Below are 22,595 nucleotides of genomic sequence, written 5' to 3' on the forward strand. Positions count from 1 at the left end.
CCTGCGTTCCACACAAAGCAGCTGTGGCACAGACCTACCGGCGGGCCCAGGGAATGACGTAGTGCGTGACGGGCGCTGTCCTGATGAACGCACACAGGGCCGCAGGATGACCTTCATGAGTCCTCGGTAGTTTTACCTTCACGGGCTGCTAGTCCATCAAAAAGTGTTTAATCGTATTATATGGCATAACTGTGTTAGTAGAAAGATGAATATACCAACATTTTCCTACCTAAAAGTTTACTGTTTTCTTCTGATTTGAGAAGAAGTTAAAATTGTCCGTGGGTCCCTAAGAGTGCTGTGGGCCCTGGACACTGGACCTACCCAGCTGATGGACAGGCACCCCTGAAGGAGCAGCTGAACGAATGCTTCCGTGTCCTGAGAAGTTTCCGAAGATAACCTTTTGACCTCAGAAAAAAATGCACCAGTGGCATTCCCCATATATTATACCAAGGCTGTTGCCTAGTTTTCTAAGGAGATGGATGGAGTTTCCCTCATTCAATCATTTCACATTTAAAAGCTACTCCTGCCTCCTAGGCTGCCAGGAGCTCAGATGGCATTTTCATGCAAACTAGGAACAGGCTTCTTTTCTTTAGGAAGAGACGGGGGAAAGCCTTTAAAAGTATTATATTATTGCACAGTCTGAACAATTATCCCCACTGGACCTGGGGCAAGTGGAAACTCAGGTGGGCACCCCTTTCCGCCTCATTGGGGGGCCACAGTCGAGGCCCGCACGGCGTGGAGATGGGAGGGTAAGAGCAATTCACGGCCTCTGGCTGACGGGCACTTTAGGAGCAGTTCCGTAAGCCCAACTTCATTCCAAGTCCGGGGCTAGAGGACTCAAGTCCCAGCAGGTCTTAGGCAAAGTGGGAGGAGGTGACAGTCATGGCCTCAGGGCTCTCTGTCCCGGAGCAGAGTGGACAAGACGCGGCACGTGAGTGTGTGCACATGCTGCCCTGCATGTTTGTACATGGCCTCGGGGGCAGGTGTACGGCCCGATGGGAGCCAGGAGGCGCACGCCGCTCCCGTGGCTGTGGAAAGCCCACACTCACATGCTCTAACGCCTCCTTCTTCTCTCGGCAGGGATGACATGCCAAGCGCGCAGCTCCTATGTCACCAGTGAGATCCTGTGGGGTTACCGGTTCACCCCCGTCCTGACGCTGGAGGACGGGTTCTACGAAGTCGACTACAACAGCTTCCACGAGACCTACGAGACCAGCACTCCGTCTCTCAGCGCCAAAGAGCTGGCCGAGCTGGCCACCAGGGCAGAGCTGCCTCTGAGCTGGTCTGTGTCCAGCAAACTCAACCAACATGCAGAACTGGAGACCGAGGAGGAAGAGAAGAACGCGGAGGAGCAGGCGGAAAGGAATGGTGATGTGGCAAACCTGGAGAACGAGTCCAAAGTCTAGTCCCCGGCCGGGCCACCCCTCCCCTCCCCTCACACCTTTCCTTGTCTCTCATCCTCTTCTGTCTCTTCCTTCGTTCTTTCTTTCTTTGCATTTAATTTTGGCATTACCAGAAAGCAAATCTTCAAGGTGTAAAATATCTACCTGCCCTCTCTCAGTTACTCAGATTGACGAGGTAGACACGGATTTGGTTAAGGTACGATGTGCCCTCACTTGTGGCCGAGCCTTGTCTCCTCCCTAAATGCCACCCACCCAGCTCCCCTGCATGTATTGTACAAATACCACATCGCTCCACAGAGGGCATCAAAGATTCCACCTGGGGTACGACAAGTTAGGTCTCCAGTGCCTGTCTCCATACAGTGGGACAACAGAGGACAGCCCTCCCGTTTATAGACACCAACACATTTCATCCCCAGGGTGGGGTGCCTGCCCCCTGCAGGCGGGAACTGCGGCTATAGGACCCGAATGAGGTAAAGACAGAACACTGTACATATATACGCCTTATGCAATTATTTTCTTTTGCAGTTAGTAACAAAACCCAGCATGTACAAAGTACTGCAAGACACACCTTCTAAATAATGTACATACATGTATAATGCATTTAGGTTTAGATATATAACTTTAGAAATAAGATGAAAAAAAATCTCACAAGTACAGTAGGCATTTTGTTCTGATGTCTTTGTTTTCTGAATTCCTTTGGTCAGTCCCCCTGACTGCTGCCCGTTAGTGCATGGCCTTTGTTCACTGTCCCAGACTGGTGGCCTGTGGGGTACCTCACTGTCACCTTGCTGATCCTTTCATTGAATCTAAAAGCCATAGGTCTGGGGAAAGTTGGGAGGTCCAGTAGATGGTAAAACCCACCACCAATACACTGATATACTGTGAAATGTTTACATACAAACTGAGGTCTCCTTTAAGATAACAAGGGCCTCGCTGACTAGCCTGGGGGAGAAATCCAAGAAGAGGACATTCTCTGGCACGTCATCAATGATGTGTGTGTGCTTTGCACACAAGCTCTCACCCTTTGTACTACATAGTTGGGGACACTCTTCACAAAACCATTGATTCTCCAGCTGTTCCACTCTGTAACCACGAGGAACAATAGACTATTAAAACATGAGACATGGAAAGTTAGCAGAAGATGGTGTATGTCTAAAGCCGTGAAATTCATCAAGGCTTGTAGTGGGCACTGAGGTTGTACCCATTGACCTCCCTCACTTTGACTTCATCTGGCACTCTTCCCATCCCTGGGAGCTTAGCCATCAGCGTTGTCTTATTGTTATTTATTCTTATTCTTATGTTTTTACTATTATGAAATGACCAGAGTTCAACATTCGAAGATTAGATCAACAATCTTGGTGACTGTCTAAGAAATCTCTCTAGAGTGTGCCACAGGTTAAAAATCAAATCCAACGTGTCTCTCAATCAAAGCAAACAAAATTGCAGCCTTAATTCATTTTAATCTGCAAAGATAAATGGAGAGAGACAGAGACAGAGACAGAGACAGAGACAGAGACAGAGAGAAGAGGAGAGAAAGAAGGAAAGAAGGGAGGGAGGGATGGCGGAAGGAAGGGAGGGAAGTATTTTTTACTGAAAGTCTAAATTTCAAAATAAAAATAAAATTTCAAATGAAAACCAAAAGGAAGAGAATCTTAGACAAAACCTCAAGGGCAGGTGGAGATTTTGCACTGTAACAGGATCGTTCACCTTAATTTTGCAATTGTAAACTGTTTGTTCCCCAACACAGTGGCCCATCATAAATATCTATTGACTGGATTCAAGTTCGCTGTCAGCTCCTACAGCTGTGCTCAGTTTGAGGCTTTGCACCACGTAGGTCGAAGAGCTCAAACTAGCTGTCCCTCCCTGTCGCCCTTGCTTTCCCTAACCAGATCAGGCCTTTGCTGTGGTGTGGGGACTTTGTCTACTAAAAAACGTGTCCCAGAGATAAGGAAAGTGGCCCTCGGTTTCACAGGGGGATCTCTCTTCTCCCACTCCCGAGACTTTGCACCAGGACAACTGCTTCTGGGCACTGACTTATGGAAAACAGAGCTGTTGGCCACAGCCCTTTCCTGCCTGCCACCTTTCTGCATTGAATATGTTGAATCATTTATTCATTCCACACACTCTAAGGAGGAGGTTGGGGTCAAGGAGGAGAGAGCCCCATATGCTTCCCGCCGGGCTGTGGGGAGGTACAGTGGCCTTACCTCCATGTCGCCTTATAAAGGGCGCCCTTGACTCCAGGGCGCTAACCAAGCAGCATCCCCCAAGTCGCAGGGCGTGGCGTGGCAACACAAAGCAGGATCGAGCAGGGGCTGCAAAAAGTCTGCTCATTTAGCTCTTGAAGACTCATTGGGCCTTTTTAAATCCGTTACTAAGGTTAAAGGGCAACACACACCCTGTTGTCCGGTTGGAAGAGCAGTTCGGGGCTCTTTAGCACAACCTAACAAAGAGCCTCACCACCGTTTGGTCACTCACGTCAGTTCTGTACCTGTGGGGCCGGGTGTGAGGCCTCTCCCCATTTCCCACTGTCTTTGGTGTCAGCGTAGTTGGAGACAGAACATGAACCAAATCTCGTTTTTGTAATGTGAGCCTCTGGACCTTTGAACGAGGATGCTCCAGAAAAACCTTTTACTAGAATGTCCCTATCAAACATGTCTATTTTTCTACAATCATTGATAACACAGTTTAACAGTGTATTTTGTGTCCACTGTTAAAATTTGGAACTGAAAGAAGCTCATCATTAAGACTGAATTTTCTAAGCAGCAAGTACTGAACGGTGTTTTTCAAAGACAACCCGGCGATTTCCAGTCCCCATATTCCATACCCAGCCCCCGTTCACTTGGTCACTCTGTTAGCAAATCACGTGCTATGAAAATAAATAAGCCTATTTTTAATGCAGCAGAACCCATAACGAATGAGGGTTGCTCTCAACTCTGTATTTTGGTCTGTTTGGTTGTGTACTTGAGTCTCTTCCCCATAGAAGCACAGTGGGGTCCATTAGCCAGATAAGCACTTACAACTAGAGAGTGACAGTTGCTACAGTTGAGCCCAATCTGGAGAAAAGGGCAGATGCAGCTGGAAGTTCCACCCCAAGGGCTGCTGGGACCCTCAGATTCTCACTTCCACCCACCCCAACGTGCTTTCCAACTAGAAGAGCACCTACCTAGTCATTTACAGTCTTTATGCAACTGACACAATTGTTTATGGTTTGGGCTGCCCCCTGGGCAATGAACACATGCACAGTACTTTCGGGTCCTTGCTTTTCCAGCCCTTGGAAACTTAGCATTCGGGCTGGGTTGGTCCAACTTATAGCCACTCTGTGAGCATGAGAGGGCCTCCCTCCTGCCTCACGCCCTCCCTCCACCCATCCCTCTCTTTTGCTCTTTCCCTAGTCCTCCAGCTCCAGATCCATGGAGGTAGTTCAGTACCTTACATTCCCTAACAGAAATCCAGCCACTGTCTCTAAAAATGTCAACCTATTTCTTAAGCACAATTTTCTCTTCCAGGTTTAACCAAACTAGGGCTCTAAGATGTCTATTTTTTCATTATATTCTAATTAAAAAATTATTTATGATGTAATTTACAAGCCTAAATTTTGAAATCTCCAATGCAACACCCATATGTTTTTCCTCCCTATATTTTCTGACATTTCAGGTTTCTTGCTTTTTTCCCCTTTGCTTTTTTATTTAGATTTAAGCAGGTATTTGGGGGATGTTCATCAACTATTCATAAAGGTGGAAGCTGATGGACAGAGAAAGAGACTATAAAAAATGCTGGTAGAAAACTACCTGAACTCACCAAAAGAATGTGAAATCATTTAATTAGCTGAGTGACTCAAGATTTTAAAAAATTAAAATATTCATAGTCATTTCCAAGACAGCTTGCCAATAATGTGATTAGTTTTCAGTTGACTTGGGTAATACTTTGTGTAATTCAGAAGAGTCAAAAGGGTAGTTGAAAATTAAATGTCCTACATAAATGGTAAACATTAATTATCTTCTATGATTTCCTTTCAATGGATGGCTATAAAGTCAACAAACACAGGCAACAAATATATAATAGCTGATGCATCGATACAGCATTACAATATACAATAGTTAAATAATATCGTCATGTTTCTAGACTTTATGGACGACCTGCATTTAAGAAAATGTTATCCTTTAATTTAAAATGGAGTAAAACACATCTTTTCCTAATATTTCTGCCCTGAATATCTTGGAGAGCTTCTGACACAGAGTGTCATCTAGAAGTCAAAACTCTGTCAGGTTACTATGAGATTTTGACCAAGCACAGTATGTGCAATAACAACAAAACAATACTATACCTACTGTGTAGTGTTTGGAACACTCAGAGAAGTTGCACAAATTATTTCATTTAATTCTAATCCATCATGAGAGCTTGAGTATCATAATTTGCATTTTATAAATGGAAAACTAGGTTTTGAGCAAACTGGGTAACCTCCCCACAGTGGCAAGGCCAGCAAAACATAAAGCCTGGCCTCAAATCCAAGTGCCCAGGCTTCAGCCATGGCAAATTTTTACTACTAAAATGCTGGCGAACCATACCTGCTCACAGAATCTGGCCCACTGCCTGTTTTCGGACCCCCCTTGCAAGCTCGGAATGATGTTACATTTTTAAATGGTTGTGGGGGGGGAAGAAGACTATTTTGTGATGTGAAAATTATATGAAATTCTAATTTCAGTGTCCATAAATAAAGTTTTATTGGAACACAGGCACACCCCTTCATTATGTATTGCTTATGGGTGCTTTCCCACTACACCAGCAGTGTTGAGTGCTTAAAACAAAGGCCATATGGCCAGAAAACTAAAATATTTACTATCTGGCCCCTTACAGGAAAAGTTAGCTGACCACTGTACTATACTATTAAATACTATTAGTGCCATTAAGTACTATTAATTATTATACTGTAGTATTAAAAGATTCCTGGACAGCTTAGAATAATGATGCCCTTTTCCAGTATAAATCTACTGCAGTCACTCATAGGTCTGTTCAACAAAAAAATAACACACTTTTTGGTAAGAGGGACTTTGAGAGCCCAGTCATATAGTCGGGTCTCAAAGACAGGCTCCTTCTTTTTCGTAACCATCCCCTGGTAAGTAGAATAAACAGCCAGCCAGGATTCAGTGGCCAACTCAGAAGGTTGATATGGTAAATCTACTCATTAATTAACAATAAAGATTGGAAATTCCCAGTGCGGGGACTGGGCTGGTAGTCCCAGGTGTTTAAATATGTCGACTGTTGGGCCACAACGCTGCTGAGTGGGGGGAACTGGACTCGCAGTGGTCGCCACACATCCAGCCAGCTGCCCCTTTCACTCATGCCTTCTCTTGGAGAACTAGACTCCTGAGCTCTCTCTGTGTCCTTGCTAGTTTTCTCTAGCCTACAGTTGACTGACATGATAAGATGAGCCTTGACCTACTATTTGTGGTTAATTGTACTAGTTCTGGCTCCCTCTTGTAGCTAAGTTAAAAGTTTAACATGCAAATAAAGGATGAAACACTTCTCTTGGAAAACCAACAGGTTCTTTGAAAAGAGCTCAAGGAGAAACAAAAGAGTCACAAAGGGTGATTGGGTTGTTTGCTGCTTTGAGAGTCTGAAGCAGAAGATAAAGATTGATAATTACAGAAATACTGTGTAGAAGAAATCCAGACAATAGGGCTTTGAGACAAGAATAGGGAATTCTTTAGCATCACCAAGCTGAGCTCACTCGTGTTCAAAGAAAGTATTTCCATAGCCAGACGTAGTCAGCCAAGCTACATTTTTTTATCTCTTTAGTCTATTGAAAAATACAGCAAGTTCTCTTATGAGTGCTTTCCCAGTAACTACGTGGGAAAGAAAAAAATTTGTAACAAATCATCATGATGTTGTGTGGCCAACAGATAAAGGATGGAAACTGAGGTGGATTTGGTCCTGTGTCTGAAACTAAGTAGAAACTAAGTTGATAACCTGCAATATAGATCATGCAAAAAGCTTGCGATCCTGCAATGGCATGGAACAGCATAATAATTAGGTAGGAGGGGGAGAAAAATCTCAAAGTTCAAGGCCATAAAACCTACATCAATGTAAAAGGAGTCAAACTTTTACTTGGCCTCATTGCCTTGGTCAAAGAAAGCTTCATGCATCCACCCAACTCAAGCAGGCAATCCTGGGGAGAGGACTGCAGGGTACTTTAAGATACACAAGAATAGTTCACTGAGGTGGCCAACATGACTAAGTGATGGAGATTGGTCACCAACGAAAATGGCATTTACCAACTTGCTTTTACATACTTACCACCGTGACTCCTAATGTGCTCTGTGGTCGGCCAGAGAACTGTGACCACACAGGCAACAGAGCTTGATTTCAGAGAATGAAATGTCCCTACCAACAACATGTAACTGACCATTTCAAGTTTACGACTCTGCACGCATTGTGTGAACCCTGATCACGAATACTGTGACATCAACCAACCAATCTTTATAAGCATACAAAGGGCTGTTTTTCTCAGGCGAGGTAAATCTCTGCTACCAACAGACACTAGTGAAATAAACATGGAATACATCATTTCTAACATCCTGATGGAAATGATGAAACATCCATGCAAAGGAGCAAGACGCCCCAGGAGACTAAGGTCAGGGTTCACTGCTACTAAAACCCGGTCCCATCTGAATGCCCTGTGGAGAATATCAGTGTTGGGTCTGTCACCACTAGACACAGTTAGTAGAACTGGACCAGCTGAAGAGCAGAGAGCGGGGCTCCCATCTGCTGTGCATGAGGGGAACCCCTGGGTCCTCAGCCAGCATTCTTAGAGCAGAAGGAGCACTGCTCTCAGATCCAGCCACAGCAGGTATTATTCTGGCAACTTCTCCCATCATTGCTGCTGTATGGGGAGTGAGGGGCGATGAACAATACCCACCCTTGGCTCAGCCTTGGGTAGTCCAGAAGCCTTGGCCATGCCAACCTCTCTGGGTGAGCCTCTCCCTCCAGGTCTGGTTCTTCCCCATCTAGACAAGGACACCCCCCCCAGAAGTGTCTTCCAGGAACCCTGTGTCTCTCAAGTTTATCTTGGATCAGCACCTAAGGTCCCAGAGGACCCACATAAGGACCCAGAGCTTATCTTGGCCAGCACACTTGACCCCACAGAGCGCCCACTTGGGCCAGGAATGACAACTCTCCCTAGAAGAACTGAAGTAGACCTTTTGAATCTCCTGGGTACAGGGGTGCCCCTCCATATGTAATAAAACCAACAATACCAATGCATAAATGGAGTAAGGGTAAGGAAATCCAAAAAAGTGTCATTTTTTTCATGGTGATTATCTCAGTGTTTGTTTTTCCTTCACATATCTAGTTCTCCAGCCTCTAGGTTTTCACTTTCTGGTATTGTGCCGCTGAGAACATAAACTCAGCTGGCTCATCGGGCAATCCGAGCCATCTCCCTAGATGGTCTGAGCCTGTAAGGGGGCTTGGTCCGTTCAAACCCACCCCACCACCAATAACAAATGCCACCCTGGTCCAGAAACAGCACATCCCCTCCCTTTCCTCTCCCAGAGCCACCAAAGGAGGACAACAATGTCAAGTCTTCTCTTTCTGTGCACGGAACTCTGGGTTGCGACACCTGGGGAAACAACTTACGCTGTCCCCAGGTGCCACACTGCTTTCAGGTCACCACAGGTTCTCATCCAAGCATTCTACCCAGATCTTTTTTCCGAATTTCCTCCCTCGGCCCACCACCAAAAGTTGTCGCTCCTGGCACTTTCTTCTGAGAGTCCATCCCATTCTTGAGCAGCGCCCTAGAACCTATTATTGGGGCTAGCCCTACCTCTCACCACTTAATTGTCCACCACCAGCTTTAACTGAGCACGTACTGTGTTCAGAGTCTGACTGCCTGAGATCAAAAATGTTATATAGTTTGTTCCTGTCCCCATAGACACCTGGAGAGTGATGGTTGGGCATTATGACATCAGCCCATAACTCGGCAGAGGGTAAGGGCGGTCTGGTGCCAAATAGACAGCTAGACTTCTCCAGGGGATCTTGTCTTTTGCAACATGTGACTAGCCTAGCCAACTTGCCAAAGATGGCTCTGAACATCTGTCTTCATCCCAGGGGTTCTCATCTAAGATGAGAGCCCCACAGAAACAACAGTGAGCGCTCACACCTGGACGACATTCTGAAATGATGACCCAAATATCTGCCTGTGTTGGCAAAGTGGGTTTCTCTCCCCCACCCTCTGCACAGACTGTGCTCTGGGGGAGAAAAACCTAGCGCCCATGTGGTACCTGCTTACCCAGGGCATACATGGCTGCTGCCACGGAGCCCACAGCCTATCAGCTTGGATCTCTCCATAGATTCTCCAAAGAGAACTGGCAGAGGCCCCAGAGGCTGAAGTTCCCAAGGGCCGCTCCACCTGCAGACAGCCTTGGAGAAAACTGAGGAGATATGGGGCAGTGCCAGGCAAAGGAACCTACTCAGCATGCCAGGTGTAGGATAGTCCTACCTTTCTTCCAGGATGGCATGTGCTCAGGTGGCCAAACAGCTCTTTTGGAAACCTATTCTTTAAGCCATCACCCACACACACACAAGCCCCTATCCAAATCACATCTACCTCAAAAAGAAAGAAAGAAAGAAAGAAAAGAAAGAAAGAAAGAAAGAAAGAAAGAAAGAAAGAAAGAAAGAAAGAAAGAAAGAAAGAAAGAAAGAAAGAATCCCCAAACCAAATTTAGATTATCTGATGTAATGCATGTCCAAAGAGTTGCCATTTTATTAATAATTAAATAAACTCTGCCTAAAAGATTGCGATTTGTCCAAAACCAATAGTTAAATAGTGTTTCAATAATAAGCCTAAGTACAAACAAAAGTGATTTTAAAATTTTACTTACAAATTCTTTTTTAAAAACCTGATTTCAAAGCAGAGATGTTCGTTTTTGCTCTCAGATGCAAAGTCTCCACAACACTATTTCGCTGTGGACTTACCACTTGCCATCTGGCTTTGAACCTGAGAATAGACTCCTTTACGTTGGCATAGAAAGGTGAAGTGGAATTGAGCACTGAGGCTCTTGGTGCGGCAGTACCACTGGACATGGACCTCAGGGGACACGGGGAGCTCAAGGTGATGGCCTCCTTCCAGGGAGAGGACGTTTGTGCTCCAGTCTCTGCGTCATGACCCCACTGCAGGTCAGGCCAGATCAGATCCCAAAGTCTGCTGCTCACCTGGTCAGCGGGCCATGTCTGTAGGGGGCATGAGGGACTAAATGAGAACTTGGAGGTTTACTTCCCTCTTGCTTTCTAATTCTGTTACAATGGGCATCAGTTATACCTGGGGCCTGTTATCATGTGGTTTCTATTTATATTTTCATATAGTACTTTTTTTCACCTTTTCTAAAAGAAAGAAGACTCCTCTGAACACTACACAATGCAGCAGTCGTGTTCCCAGTTCTTTCTAACTCACACATTAACTATCAAATGCAACAAACCTCTACACACACACAGACACACACATACATACATGTATGGGCACTCACACGCACCTGCGAATACACACATGCACGCACACAGCTTTTGCTTCCCAATCAGGTATGAGCTGGTCCACATAAGTGAATTTTCAGAAGACCAAAGCCTTAAGAATAACAATCACTTCTCCCACCATCACCGTGGTATACTTTCTAAAATGTACCATATGTACACTTGAAACCAATAGATTGTATGTCAACTGTAATTGAAAAATTAAAAAATTGCTATACAAAAACAAAATATATATAAATAAATAAATGTATCATATGCTTCCCTGAACCCACAGGCAATAGGTCATAAAGTAGCCTTTCTTTTCATTGTTTTGTAGGAAACCTGGATTCGGTCTGAGGAAACCGGCATTCTGGTCCTGGTCCCATCCCCAGATGAGCTGTGTGGTCTTGGACAAATCACTGGACTGCTCTGAAACAGTTTTCTTATCTTTTTTTAATTAATAAACTTTATTTTTTAGAGCAGTTTTAGGTTGACATAAAAATTGAGCGGAAATTACACAGTTCCCATCCACCCCCTGTGCCCACAGCCTCCCCCATGACCAACATCCCCACGGGGAGGGGGGGGGCTTTGTCAATGAACCTAAGTTACTCATCCTCATCACCCAAAAGCCACAGCTTCCATCAGGGTTCACTCTCGGTGTTGTGCATTCTATGAGTTTTGACAAGTGTGTGATGGCATGTGTCCAACATTATATAATACAATGAATGCAGATAGTTTTACTGCCATAAATATCTTCTGCACTCTGCTTATTCATCTGTCCCCTCCCCCCAGCCCTTGGAAAACACTGATTTTTCACTGTCTCCATAGTTTTGCCTTTTCCAGAGTGTCATAGAGTTGGAATTAGACAGTACGAAGCCTTTGCAGATTCACTTCTTTCACTTCGTAACATGCATTTAAGGTTCCTCCGTGTCTTTCTGTAGCTTGATAGGTCATTTCTTTTTAGCGATGAATAACATTCCATTGTCTGGATGGACCACAGTTTCTTTATCTGTCACCTACTGAAGGTTGCTCCCAAGTTTTGGCAGCTATGAATAAAGCTGCTATAAATATCCATGTGCAGGTTTTGCATAGAAAAAGTTTTCAATTCATTTAAGTAAATACAAAGGAGGATGATTACAGGATCATATGATAAAAACTTATGTTTAGTTTTGTAAGAAATTGCCAAACTGTCTTTCAAAGCGGCTGCACCGTTGTGCGTCCCACCAACAATGACTGGGAGTTCCTGTTGCTCCACGTCCTCGCCAGCATTTGGTGTTGTCAGTATTTTGGATTTTGGCCATCCTAACAGGTGTGTGTTGGCATCTCATTATTGTTTTGATTTACATTTCCCTGATGAAAGGATGTGCAGCATCTTTTCATATGCTCATTTGACATCTTTATATCTTCTTGAGTGTGGTGTCTGCTCAGCTCTGCGCATTTTTGAATCAGGTTGGTTTTTTTTTAATCTACTTTTTTTTATTAGTTTCAGGTTCAGATTGTGTTCTTATTATTGAATTTTAAGGGCTCTTTGTTTATTTTGGATATCAGTCCTTCATCAGATGTGTCTTTTGCAAATATTTTCTCGCAGTTTGTGCTTTGTCTTCTCATTCTGTTGACAGTGTCTTTTGAAGAGCAGAAAATTTTAATTGTAATGAAGCCCAGCTTATCTATTCTTTCCTTCACAGATCATGCCTTTGGTGTTGTATTTTAAAAGTCATCACTATACCCAAATTCATCTAGGTTTTCTTGAATGTTATCTTCTAGGCATTTTATAATTCTGCATTTTACATCTAAATCGATGATCCCTTTTGAGTCAATTTTTGTGAAGATGTCTATATTTTTTGTATGTTAACGTACAGTTATTCCAGCATCATTTGGTGAAAAGACTATCTTTGCTCTATTGCATTGCCTTTTCTCCTCTGTCAAAGATCAGTTGACTATATTCATAGGGGGTCTATTTCTGAGCTCCCTGCTCTGTTTCATTGATCTATTCGCCTATTCTTTCAACAGTACCACACTGTCTTTTTATTATTATTATTAGTTTCAGGTATACAGAATCAATGAACAAACAAAAGAGAGATAGACTCAGAGATATAGGGAGAAAGAACTGAGAGTTGCTAGATGGGAGGGGGGCGGGGATTAGAAAGCACACACTGTCTTCATCACTGTAGCTTCATCATAAGGCTTGAGGTTGGAGAGTGTCAGTTGTCCAATTTTGTTCTCCTTCAGTATTGACTTAGTTATTCTGGATCATTGGCCTCTCCATATAAACTTTAGAATTGGTTTGTCAATATCCAGAAAACAACTTGCTGGAATTTTGATTGGAATTGCACTGAATCTATAGATCGATTTGTTAAGCACTGGTATCTGGACAATACTACATCTTCTTATCCATGAACATAAGCCATCTCTCCATCTACTTAGCTCATCTTTGTCATCTTTCATTAGAGTATTATAGCTTTTTCATATAAATCTTGTACATATTGGGTTACATTTATACCTAAGTATTTCATTTTGGGGGGGGTGCTAACGTAAAAGGCATTGTGTTCTTAATTTCACATTCCACTTTTTTATTGTTGGTATATAGGAAAGGGATTGACTTTTTGTATATTAAGCTTGTATCCTGCAACCTTGCAATAACAGCTCATTCCAGGATTTTCGTGTTGATTCTTTTGGATTTTCTACATAGACAATCATGTCATCTGCATCAAAGACAGCTTAATTTCTTCCTTCTCAATCCATCTAAACACTGCTTTCACTACATCCCACAAATTTTGATAAGTTGTAGTTCCATTTTAATTTGGTTCAAAAGGTATTTTTAATTCTCCTGTGATTTCTTCTCTGACCTACATCTTATATGGAAGCATGTTGTTGAATCTCCAAGTATTGGGGGATTTTTCATCTATCTTTCTGTTATTGATTTCTAGTTTAATCCCATTGTGGTCTGAGAGCAAACATTGTGTGATTTCTACCCTTTTAAGTTTGTTAAGGTGTATTTTATGGCCCAGAATATTGTCTATCATGCTGAACGTTCCCTGTGAGCTTGAAAAGAATGTGTCAGGTGTTAGTGTCCTCATCTTTTTCAGCCAGAATTTGAATCCCACAGTCTGCCACAATGATTCCAACATCAGTTCTGGTCTACACCACTCCTACACTAAATGGCCCCAAATGATTTAGCTTTAAGTCTTAGCTGTTTTTGATAGTTTCACTGATTCTTTTGCTGGCAGTGGTGAAATCTCACTACCATCGATACGCTTGTCTCCAGCAGCCTCTCACTAACCATTCCCTTCTCTCTTCTCCTCTACCCCTATCACCCCCATAACAAATAGACAAGTTGTGAGTTAGGTGCCTTCTGGATGAACGAGGTGTTACTGCATAAGCACTATAGTCTCCTCTGCAGTAGGAAAAGCCCCAAGGAAAGTTGGCATCTTTGATCGAGAATATGTGCATGGCTCTTACAGCAGCTCATCCATGAACAGCTCTATGTTCTCCAACAGGTTGTTGACAGCTTGCTTTTAACCTGACTCCAGCTCTCCTTTCCCTGAAACATGCATCTAGGACCCCAGACCAAGAAAAAAAATTAATACTAAACCAAGCAGAACATAACTAGGGAGGCAAAATACTTAAACCATAATAACATTTTAATTCAATTGCTTCATTTCAGCCTTATCGCTGTTTTCCACTATTAATTGAAAGATAATTCGTTGCAATTGCCTTTCCTAATAAAATAGCAAAATACTAAGGCTCAAAATATTTACTATGGCCCAATAAAACACGAGGTTCTTTTGTGAGCCATTTCCTAATATGGAAAGAAAAGTATTCTGGAAAGTTCACTAGTTCGAAAGTCTACAGGAGTGCCCAAACTTTAATAGTATTTTTAATCCTGAATCTATGAAATTGAAGATGGGTAGTAGTAGTAGTTTGAGGGTTGCATGTGTATAGATATTTGTTTCTACTGACCTGGAAGTTCCATTTTTACCAACACATGGAACTGTCAGGAAATTTTTAAACAAAAAAAAAAGCCTGGCCTCTCTCCGAACCAGATCATCAAGCTGGGGTGTCTTTGGGGTACATGTTGGGGTTCCAGTGCCAGTTTCCATTCCTACAGAACACAAGTCTTCTAAAAAGACACAAAGTACAGACATACTTGATCTTCAACACAGTTCCCAGAAATTCTTTCAAGAAGTTGAGTTTTTGATAAAATGCTCACATCCTACAGAGAACTAAAATGTTTCATTTTCAAGGTGCATGAAGTTCACCAATGCTGGGAGCAGGTACGCATTCGTGTTTCCATTCTCAGGGACCCAAGCAGTCAACTAAAACTAAACAAGGACAAAACTGCACTCAGAGTATTCTGAAAGCTGGCTGATGCCCCCTGTTTAATTCTCAATCTGCATTTTCTTGACTGAGCGTTGGCCGACAAACGCTTACAGTAGTACAGCAGGCAATGTTCTAGACAAGCGGTTCTGAAGACTCTAAGAAGTACTGACATCTTCCTCTGCCCTCAACAAGCTTACAACCCCCTGGCTACCAGCTCTGACCATGTGACCGTACTGTGCTGAGGGCATCAAACTACACAAAATCCCAGTGAGCAACTACTGACTCGCACGTTACAAATGAAGAAACTGAGGCATAAAGAGGGACATTAACTTACTGCAGTTTTAGAAGTAAGACAACCTAACAAAGAGAGCATAACACCTGTCCTGAAATTTAAAGAGAGCAGATCAGCTTCCATGGGAGCAATCAGGTTTCCTGGGGCAGGAAGGGTGTCCCGCCATTCCTCAAGACGGGGTGGGACTTGGAAGACGGAGATTCAAGATGGACAGACTGCCTTCCTTTCTGTTTGAGGGGCCAGCATGGGAGAGGGTCCAAAGCTAGACACGCACAAAGCAAGTCTGGAGGGGGAGGTGCCTAGGCCAGTCCAGATGGGCTGGGATTTCTTATCGTAGAATTTGAAAAAATGGGCATTTTGAAAACTGGTGTCAAATTGTAGAAGACTTGGGATTCCAGGCTAAGGAACACGGACCAAGGAAGGAGTAGCATGGCAGCATTTACTAATAATCTCCCTCTCCCTCCAAGGCTTAAACGGCTCCTAGATCTTTAGGGCTAAATTTAAATTTTTAAAAATGAGTAACTTTTGGTGGTAAAAAGCAAAATCTCCTTGACAAAATTGTCAAGCTCATTGAAATGATTCAGTGAATCTGTGAAAAACCGAATAAACCACTGGTGGAATTTGAATAGCATTTAGTAGTAAACTTCATGTCCAGAAAAATCATAAAACAAGCGTTATTACAGGAATGATTTATAGATATTAACCAATACAATGCACAAGAGAAAGTTTTATCGGAGCAAAAGCAATGATCCTTTAGAGATGAACAGAAAGAAGTAAGGAAATGCAGATTGCCAAACATTCTACCAAAGCTTGACTTTTCTTCCTACGTAACTAAGATTTGCTTCTGGAGTCAGTGTTGCCAACCTTCCAAACATGCTTTTGCAAAAGGAAAGCCAGGTAGGGCTCAAGTACTGGTTTGGCTCCTGACCCACCTTTCAGTCCTTTTGTAACTCTCTTTACTCAACTCCAAGTATGTCTTGCACTGACAATGAGACGAAAGCATGCTAAATGCAAAAGCACAAATTATGTATTGAGATATCACTACAATGCCAAAATTTTTAGAATAAAAACACATATCTTTAAGAACTTGCTGTGTTAGGGAACTGTTTACATATTGAGGTGTTCCTCTTTTATTTTATTTTTTTTTGGATGGAACAATAAAAAAAAGAAATTTGACGTGGCCTTGATTTTGTGTGGCTGTGTGTGTGTGTTGTTTTCGAAGTGCTATGTCCTGCCACAGGGTGTCAGACCTCGCTCCAATAAGTCAAGGATAGTATCATGGGTTTGAAATTATTCTCTTTCTCTCTCTCTCTCTCCCCCCCCTGACCCCTTTCTCTCTCTTCATATCTCCCTCTTTCTCTCTCCCTTTGCCTCTCTATCTCTCTCTTCCTCTCTCCGTCTCTCCATCTCTCTCTCTCCATCTGCATCTTTATCTGTCTCTGTCTCCCCATCTCTCTCTCCGTATCTCCTCTCTCTCTCTCTCTCTCTCTCTCTCTCTCTCTCTCTCTCTCTCTTCCCCATCCCCCCCGCCCCACCCCAATCTCCTGTGGTGGATTTCAAACTAAGCTGCAGAAACTGTCCTCTGAAGGAACTCTCACTCAGAAGCTTACTATTTAAGTCAGACATGAATGCAGTCGTCCTGTCATAGCAGGGCGGAGGTTCGGAGCCCTGTCCCCCCACCCAAGTGCCCTGGGCTACTGCCCTTGGAGCACAGGTTAATAACACCGCTGTGCAGAATTATGCCCGAACTTCTCCACTGGCCTACAAGGTTCTGGGCCCCAGGCCCCCCTCCAGACCAACATTCCACCCCTCTAAGCCTCCTTATCAAATGTCTGCATTCCCCCCACAGGGCGTGCCCTCCCAGCCTCCTAGACTTTGAAACACTGTTCTTCCTGGAAGGTGATTCTGGAGCCACCTGAGGAGCTCAGACATCCTTCCCTGACTCCCCCAACCCCAGCGGCTTCCGATTCTAAGTCTTCAGGTCTCATACACCAGCACTGCATATGTACTACCTCTCCCTGCCTGTCCACCCCAGGAGACGAACTCCTTCCAGCCGAAGGTTGTCTCACTCATCTTTCTCCCCAGCACCCTCCATATGCTTAGCACCTAGTTGGTGCTCAATGCTTATTTGTTGGATGCATAGATGAATGAATCAATGAACAGATGGATGGACGAATGGATGGATGGTTTGTTGGATGGATGAATGGACGGACAGACGGATGGATGAGTGGATGGGTCGATGGATGGGTAGATGGGTAGGTACGTGGGTGGGTGGGTAGATGGAATGAAAAGAGTAAGACATGCATAGTTTGCAATTCAGTTCACTGCAGCAGCCACAGAAACTCCTGTTATCACTTTCACGGTTGCATTATATTTTGGAAATCACTCTTTTCCAGCTGGGAATGATCTGGTGCTTTCTTCCATCTATGGGAGAATGGTTTATTCTACCAAATCATATCATCCGACATTTTAACAAAATATGTGGCACTGCTCACATCCGGACATACCCTTATGGGTGATTTCTGTGAGATTCTTTAATTGACATTTTTGGAAGAAGTCCTCTTGTCTGATCATTGCTCATTACTGCAACCCAGGTATTTACGACCAGGAGGCTGCAATTTAGTCACCTAAGGTCAGTATATACTGCACACGGGGAGGGCCCCTGGGGAGGGATGGACGTCCTGTCCAGTGGGACTTAGAGGAGCAGAGTAGAGGGGACTCGGAACAGCCAGCACCCCCTACCACTAATGCCTTCCTGAATGTCACTTCAGTCTTTCTTTAGCCAGCACAATGCACATATCCTTTCACAAGTCTTGTTCAGATAATATGATCTTTCTTCTCTTATAAAGAAATATATTACTTTGGGTCTTTCCCAACAATTGCTTGCATTAGTTTTCCTAAATCTCAACTTTATGTTTCTTTTTCTCAAAATCCTGAAGTCATCTCTAGAAGGAAGACTTGGGGGCAAACTTCCATCCCCAAAGGACGCCTTGAGCAGACCAGGCTCTGCCTCCTACACCCCAGCATCCAGGGCACCCAGAGATAAAAAACACGAGAAAACCAGCTCCCCAAAGCCCAGCTTGTCCACCAGGGCTGGTAAAGTGACCACAGAGCAGCCCCACCAAAGGCCACGGTCAATACACTTTAGGTCTCATTTCCAGAGGCTTTCCCACCGGGCCAGGCTCAAAAAATTTTTTTCCCCTTTTCATAGACTCCCGGTGAGCAGATGGCTCCTTCCCTTTTGGCCTCTGGCTGCATCAGGGCACGACGACAGCTGCTCATTGGCACAGCTGATTGTACTGCAGGGTATTCCATACACTTTATCTTATTTAATATTAGTCCCCTTTTCTAGCTGAGGAAACAGAGGCTCAGGGATAATAATACTTAGTCCAAAATTACATCCCGAGCTACAGTTATAACATGGCATTGAAAGTTGTACTGCCGGTCACACATGAAACATTCTGAGATGATCCGGCATGTACGTCTGTGTTGCAAGGAAGCCACCTGTGTTGCATCACCAGCCACCATTACTCATGTAGGGACAGGGTCATTAGGCTGGAGCCAGGAGGGGGCAAGAGAACATTTAGCCAACAAGTCAATGCCAGCAGGGGCTCAACCCTGGCTAAGACGGAGGAAACCTGCTGATGGGGTGTCAGTGACCCCCGAATCTAGGCCTGGCAGGGTCTCTCTCAAGCTGGCCATCAGGCAGGGCACCCAGCAGCACTGCATAGCAGGCAGAGGCAGTGCTCACAGACCAGGACAGCGAAGGGCTGACGACACCACCAGTTGTATAGGCGAGGGGCCCGAGCTCCCAGCACGCCTGCTCCTACCCCGCTGCTCCCCCACGTCTGGGCCTCCACTCTGCGTGACCTTCCTCCCAGGCACCAGCGGAGATTTCCTGGGACTGGCCACTGCACTATAAGTCCCTGGAGCCCGGGTGGCACCCGTCTGGCATCTCCTCCCCAGCACGCCTGGCATCTGTTAAGGGGTGAAGCGAATGGCGAGCCCTTGGCCCAAGTTTGCTGTGTCACTGTCCTGCTCACAGCAGAGGTGGTGCAACCCGGCCTCATCCAGGTCTGCACAGGAAAGGACATCCTCGCTGGTCTCCCACCAGATGTCTCTCTTTGCCTTCACTTGGGACAGCAGCTGACTCTTTATTTACCAGTTAATTGGGCAACTGTTCTTACAGCCTCGACCCAGCTGGTTGGCTGGTCTTGTCTGACTAACTGTCCCAGTTACATGTGGCTCCATGAGAAGCCAACCCAAACTTAGAGGCTTCAAACAACCGTTTATTTTGCTCCCGATTCTGGGAGTCAGGAATTCGGGGAGAGCGTCCCGGGATGGTGTGTCTCAGGTCCGTGAGCCGTCGGCCGGTCGCCTCTGTTTCTTTGGCTCGCTCTGGCTCCACTGGACAGCTCACGGCCCAAGATGTCCACATCCTGTCTGTGACTTGGGCTTTTCACAGACAGCGTGGACATCTCAGGTGTCCCACGTCTCATGCGACAGCATTTCCAAGAAGCAAGATGCCCAGTTCCTCAGTGAAAGACAGCCAGGAACTGAGCGATTTGTCACCACATTCTGTTGACCTAAAGCCACAGTCCCCACCCTTACCCCAGACTGGAGGAGAGGCAGAGACTCCACTCCACATGGGGGAAGGGCAAGTTCACGATGCTGTCAAAGTCATCCAGGAAAACCCAATCCGCAGCCTTGACGCACATTGCACTGTCCTTCCATCTGACTGATGCTGCTGGGCTCTCGGAAGGGCACAGTGAGAGGTCTGTCAGGCTGGACAGTCACCGCCCCCTCCACCCGTCTGTGCCCCACCCACTGACGCCCTCCTCGCCTTCCTCCCCACAGTTCACACATCCCTGCTCACACCAAAAACAGCAAGGAGGAAAACAGAGCCTGGCGATATTAATAACATTCCAATTAGAGCATTGTGGTATCTCCCTGATGACAACACAACAGTCGAGATCTTTCTTCATGTCATTCCTGAGTGTTTACCTGTGCTGAGGCTGCAAAGGGCTGCCCTACAAATGGTCCTCGCTCAGATGTGACGAGCAAACGGGTCACGGGCCTCAGACAAGCCCTGGATGGGAGAAGTCTGACATGAGCAATTCAGTCAGACAGCAGCTTGGCCAGGGCAATTGATGTCAAATGGAATCCAAACAGTCTCCAGGGTTCTGTCTGCCCCTTGAAATGCTAAAGGGAGACTGCCAGGACCAACTATCCTGGAGAAACCAATTGGGTGGAACACCCACACACACCATATTGCCGGTAACTGAAGGAGAACCCATGCCTTGGGGCTATGCCTTCACCACCACTGCCCGCCCGATGGAACATCCACTCACCTGCAACTAACATCTCTGTGCACAAAGAGATAAGCATGTAGGTGACAGATTCTGCCTCCAAGCACTGAAGCGCTGCAAAAGCCCACAAGGGCATATGAACAAAACACTGTGAGTTCCTGAAAGGAAGGGAGGCTTGGCTGTCACTGCTTGCCAGAGCCTGGTCCCTAACTCTGCCAAGACCTGAAACCCGTCATGTGGACACAGCAGGCAGAATGAGGCCCCACAAAGCCCCAGGGGGTACAGAAACTGACAGCGGATCTGACGGGACAGAACGGAAAGACCTTGAGTTGAGCATTTTTGCAGCCCCACGCACCCCACCAATGTCTTGGTTTATACATTGTGGTTATCTCTAGGACCTTATTAAAGTAAAAATATTTTGTTTTTAAATTTTTAACATTTAAAAAAAAAGTGTTTACCTTCTCAGGAACCACACCATTCACACCATGGCTCTGGTTTAATGGTAGCCTACTTAAGATGACAAAAACAGGAAGATCTCCAAATGTAAGTCTGTAGGAAGGGTCAGGGGAAACAAGACAGAGGCCGAGCTCGCCTGACGGCCGGGAGAAGACAGGAACCCGCCTAGTCGGCACGGTCGCTGGGCCTGTCTCGCAGCTGGAGGACGGAGGGCATGAGTGTCTCAGCACCCCGTCTAACCCCAACTGACGCCTGTGTAGTGTCTCTCTCAAAGTCACGTCCCCCCGGAACCTCAGACGTCACCTTATTTGGAAATAGTCTTTACTGATGGAATTAGCTAAGGACTGAGATGAGCTCATAGGATGTGCTAAATCCCATGACTGGTGTCCTTATAAAAGGAAAAGACACACACAGAGGAAAAGGCCAAGTGGAGACTGAGACAGAGGCTGGAGGAACATGGCCACAAGCCCAGGGACGCCTGGAGCCACCAGAAGCTGGAAGAGGCAGGCAGGACCCTCCCCCAGAGCCTCCGGAGGGAGCCTCCCGTGGGCCTGTTGACACTGACCTTGGGGTTCTCGCCTCCAGAACTGTGAGAGAATAGTTTCTGTGGTTTTAATCCACCCGGTTTATGGTGCTTGGATCCAGCAGCCCCAGGAACTGAATACAAAGCCCAAACTCCCACATGTCAAATCGGCAAAGAAAAAGAAATCCAGAAGCAGAAGGACACACGCAAAGAAAGGCAGCGAGGACAGGGCCGGCCACATGGTCGGGTCCGCAGCCTGCTACGGTTGCCAACTCTCCAGTATGAACAAGGGCAACTCCATCTGTGCCTGGGCTCCCCCATAAGACATCGCTGCAGTGCCCTCAGTTGGCAGGGAGGTGGCAGAAGTCAATGGTCCACCCTGGTAGTTGTCCCGCGACAGGCACTGGCCTCCTGCCTCGTAGGGAGTGAGCGGACACACACACGTCGTCTTCTTTCAGTCTCACAACCACCTGGTGAGGCAGGAGACACGAGCTCCCTGTGACGTGGCGGCAATGACAGCCCCGAGGGAGAAAGGCGCTTGCCCACCTAGAGGTTCCTTAGAGGCCATGCCACGGTCAATTCCAAGTTGTTGGTCGGGATGGGGAGCTCTTCTCAGACAGGCCAAGCTGCGTCACCAAGTCAGAGGTCACTGGGAAGGGAGAGGGACTGAAACCCACCGAGGAGTTCCCTGTGGCCACAGAGAGGAAAGGGCATCCCAGGTGGAGTCTCCTGTGTGAATCCAGGAGGAAGAAGGAGGCAGAGACGGGGGGGGGGGGGGGGGGGGGGGGGGGGGG

At 45.7% G+C, this 22,595-nt stretch overlaps 1 protein-coding gene and 1 long non-coding RNA gene across 5 annotated transcripts in view; one reads left to right on the top strand and one right to left on the bottom strand.

Annotated features, from left to right (window-relative positions):
* The window catches only part of KCNJ6 (potassium inwardly rectifying channel subfamily J member 6), a 237,937-nt gene extending 221,237 nt beyond the window's left edge, over positions 1–16,700 (top strand). For 3 of the 4 annotated variants that reach the window (XM_074325378.2, XM_019730320.3, XM_074325365.2), the window contains one exon: positions 1,081–6,149. In XM_074325378.2, the coding sequence (XP_074181479.2) occupies positions 1,081–1,406 (326 nt within the window). In that variant the 3' untranslated portion in view covers positions 1,407–6,149. Of the gene's footprint in view, positions 1–1,080; positions 6,150–11,238 lie in introns of those variants that run through there. The other variant, XM_074325384.2, reaches the window with a different exon arrangement.
* A 1,456-nt stretch (positions 16,701–18,156) lies between these two features.
* LOC141571591 (uncharacterized) lies at positions 18,157–21,845 on the bottom strand. The gene is made up of 3 exons (XR_012496459.2): positions 21,281–21,845; positions 20,865–20,980; positions 18,157–20,602 (listed from the first exon to the last, which is right to left on the bottom strand). It is a non-coding gene; the product is annotated as an uncharacterized LOC141571591 (long non-coding RNA).
* Positions 21,846–22,595: the final 750 nt, after the last annotated feature.

The sequence above is a fragment of the Rhinolophus sinicus genome, chromosome 17 (assembly GCF_057876585.1).
Source record: "Rhinolophus sinicus isolate RSI-liver-muscle chromosome 17, RSI-T2T, whole genome shotgun sequence".
NCBI lineage: Eukaryota > Metazoa > Chordata > Mammalia > Chiroptera > Rhinolophidae > Rhinolophus > Rhinolophus sinicus.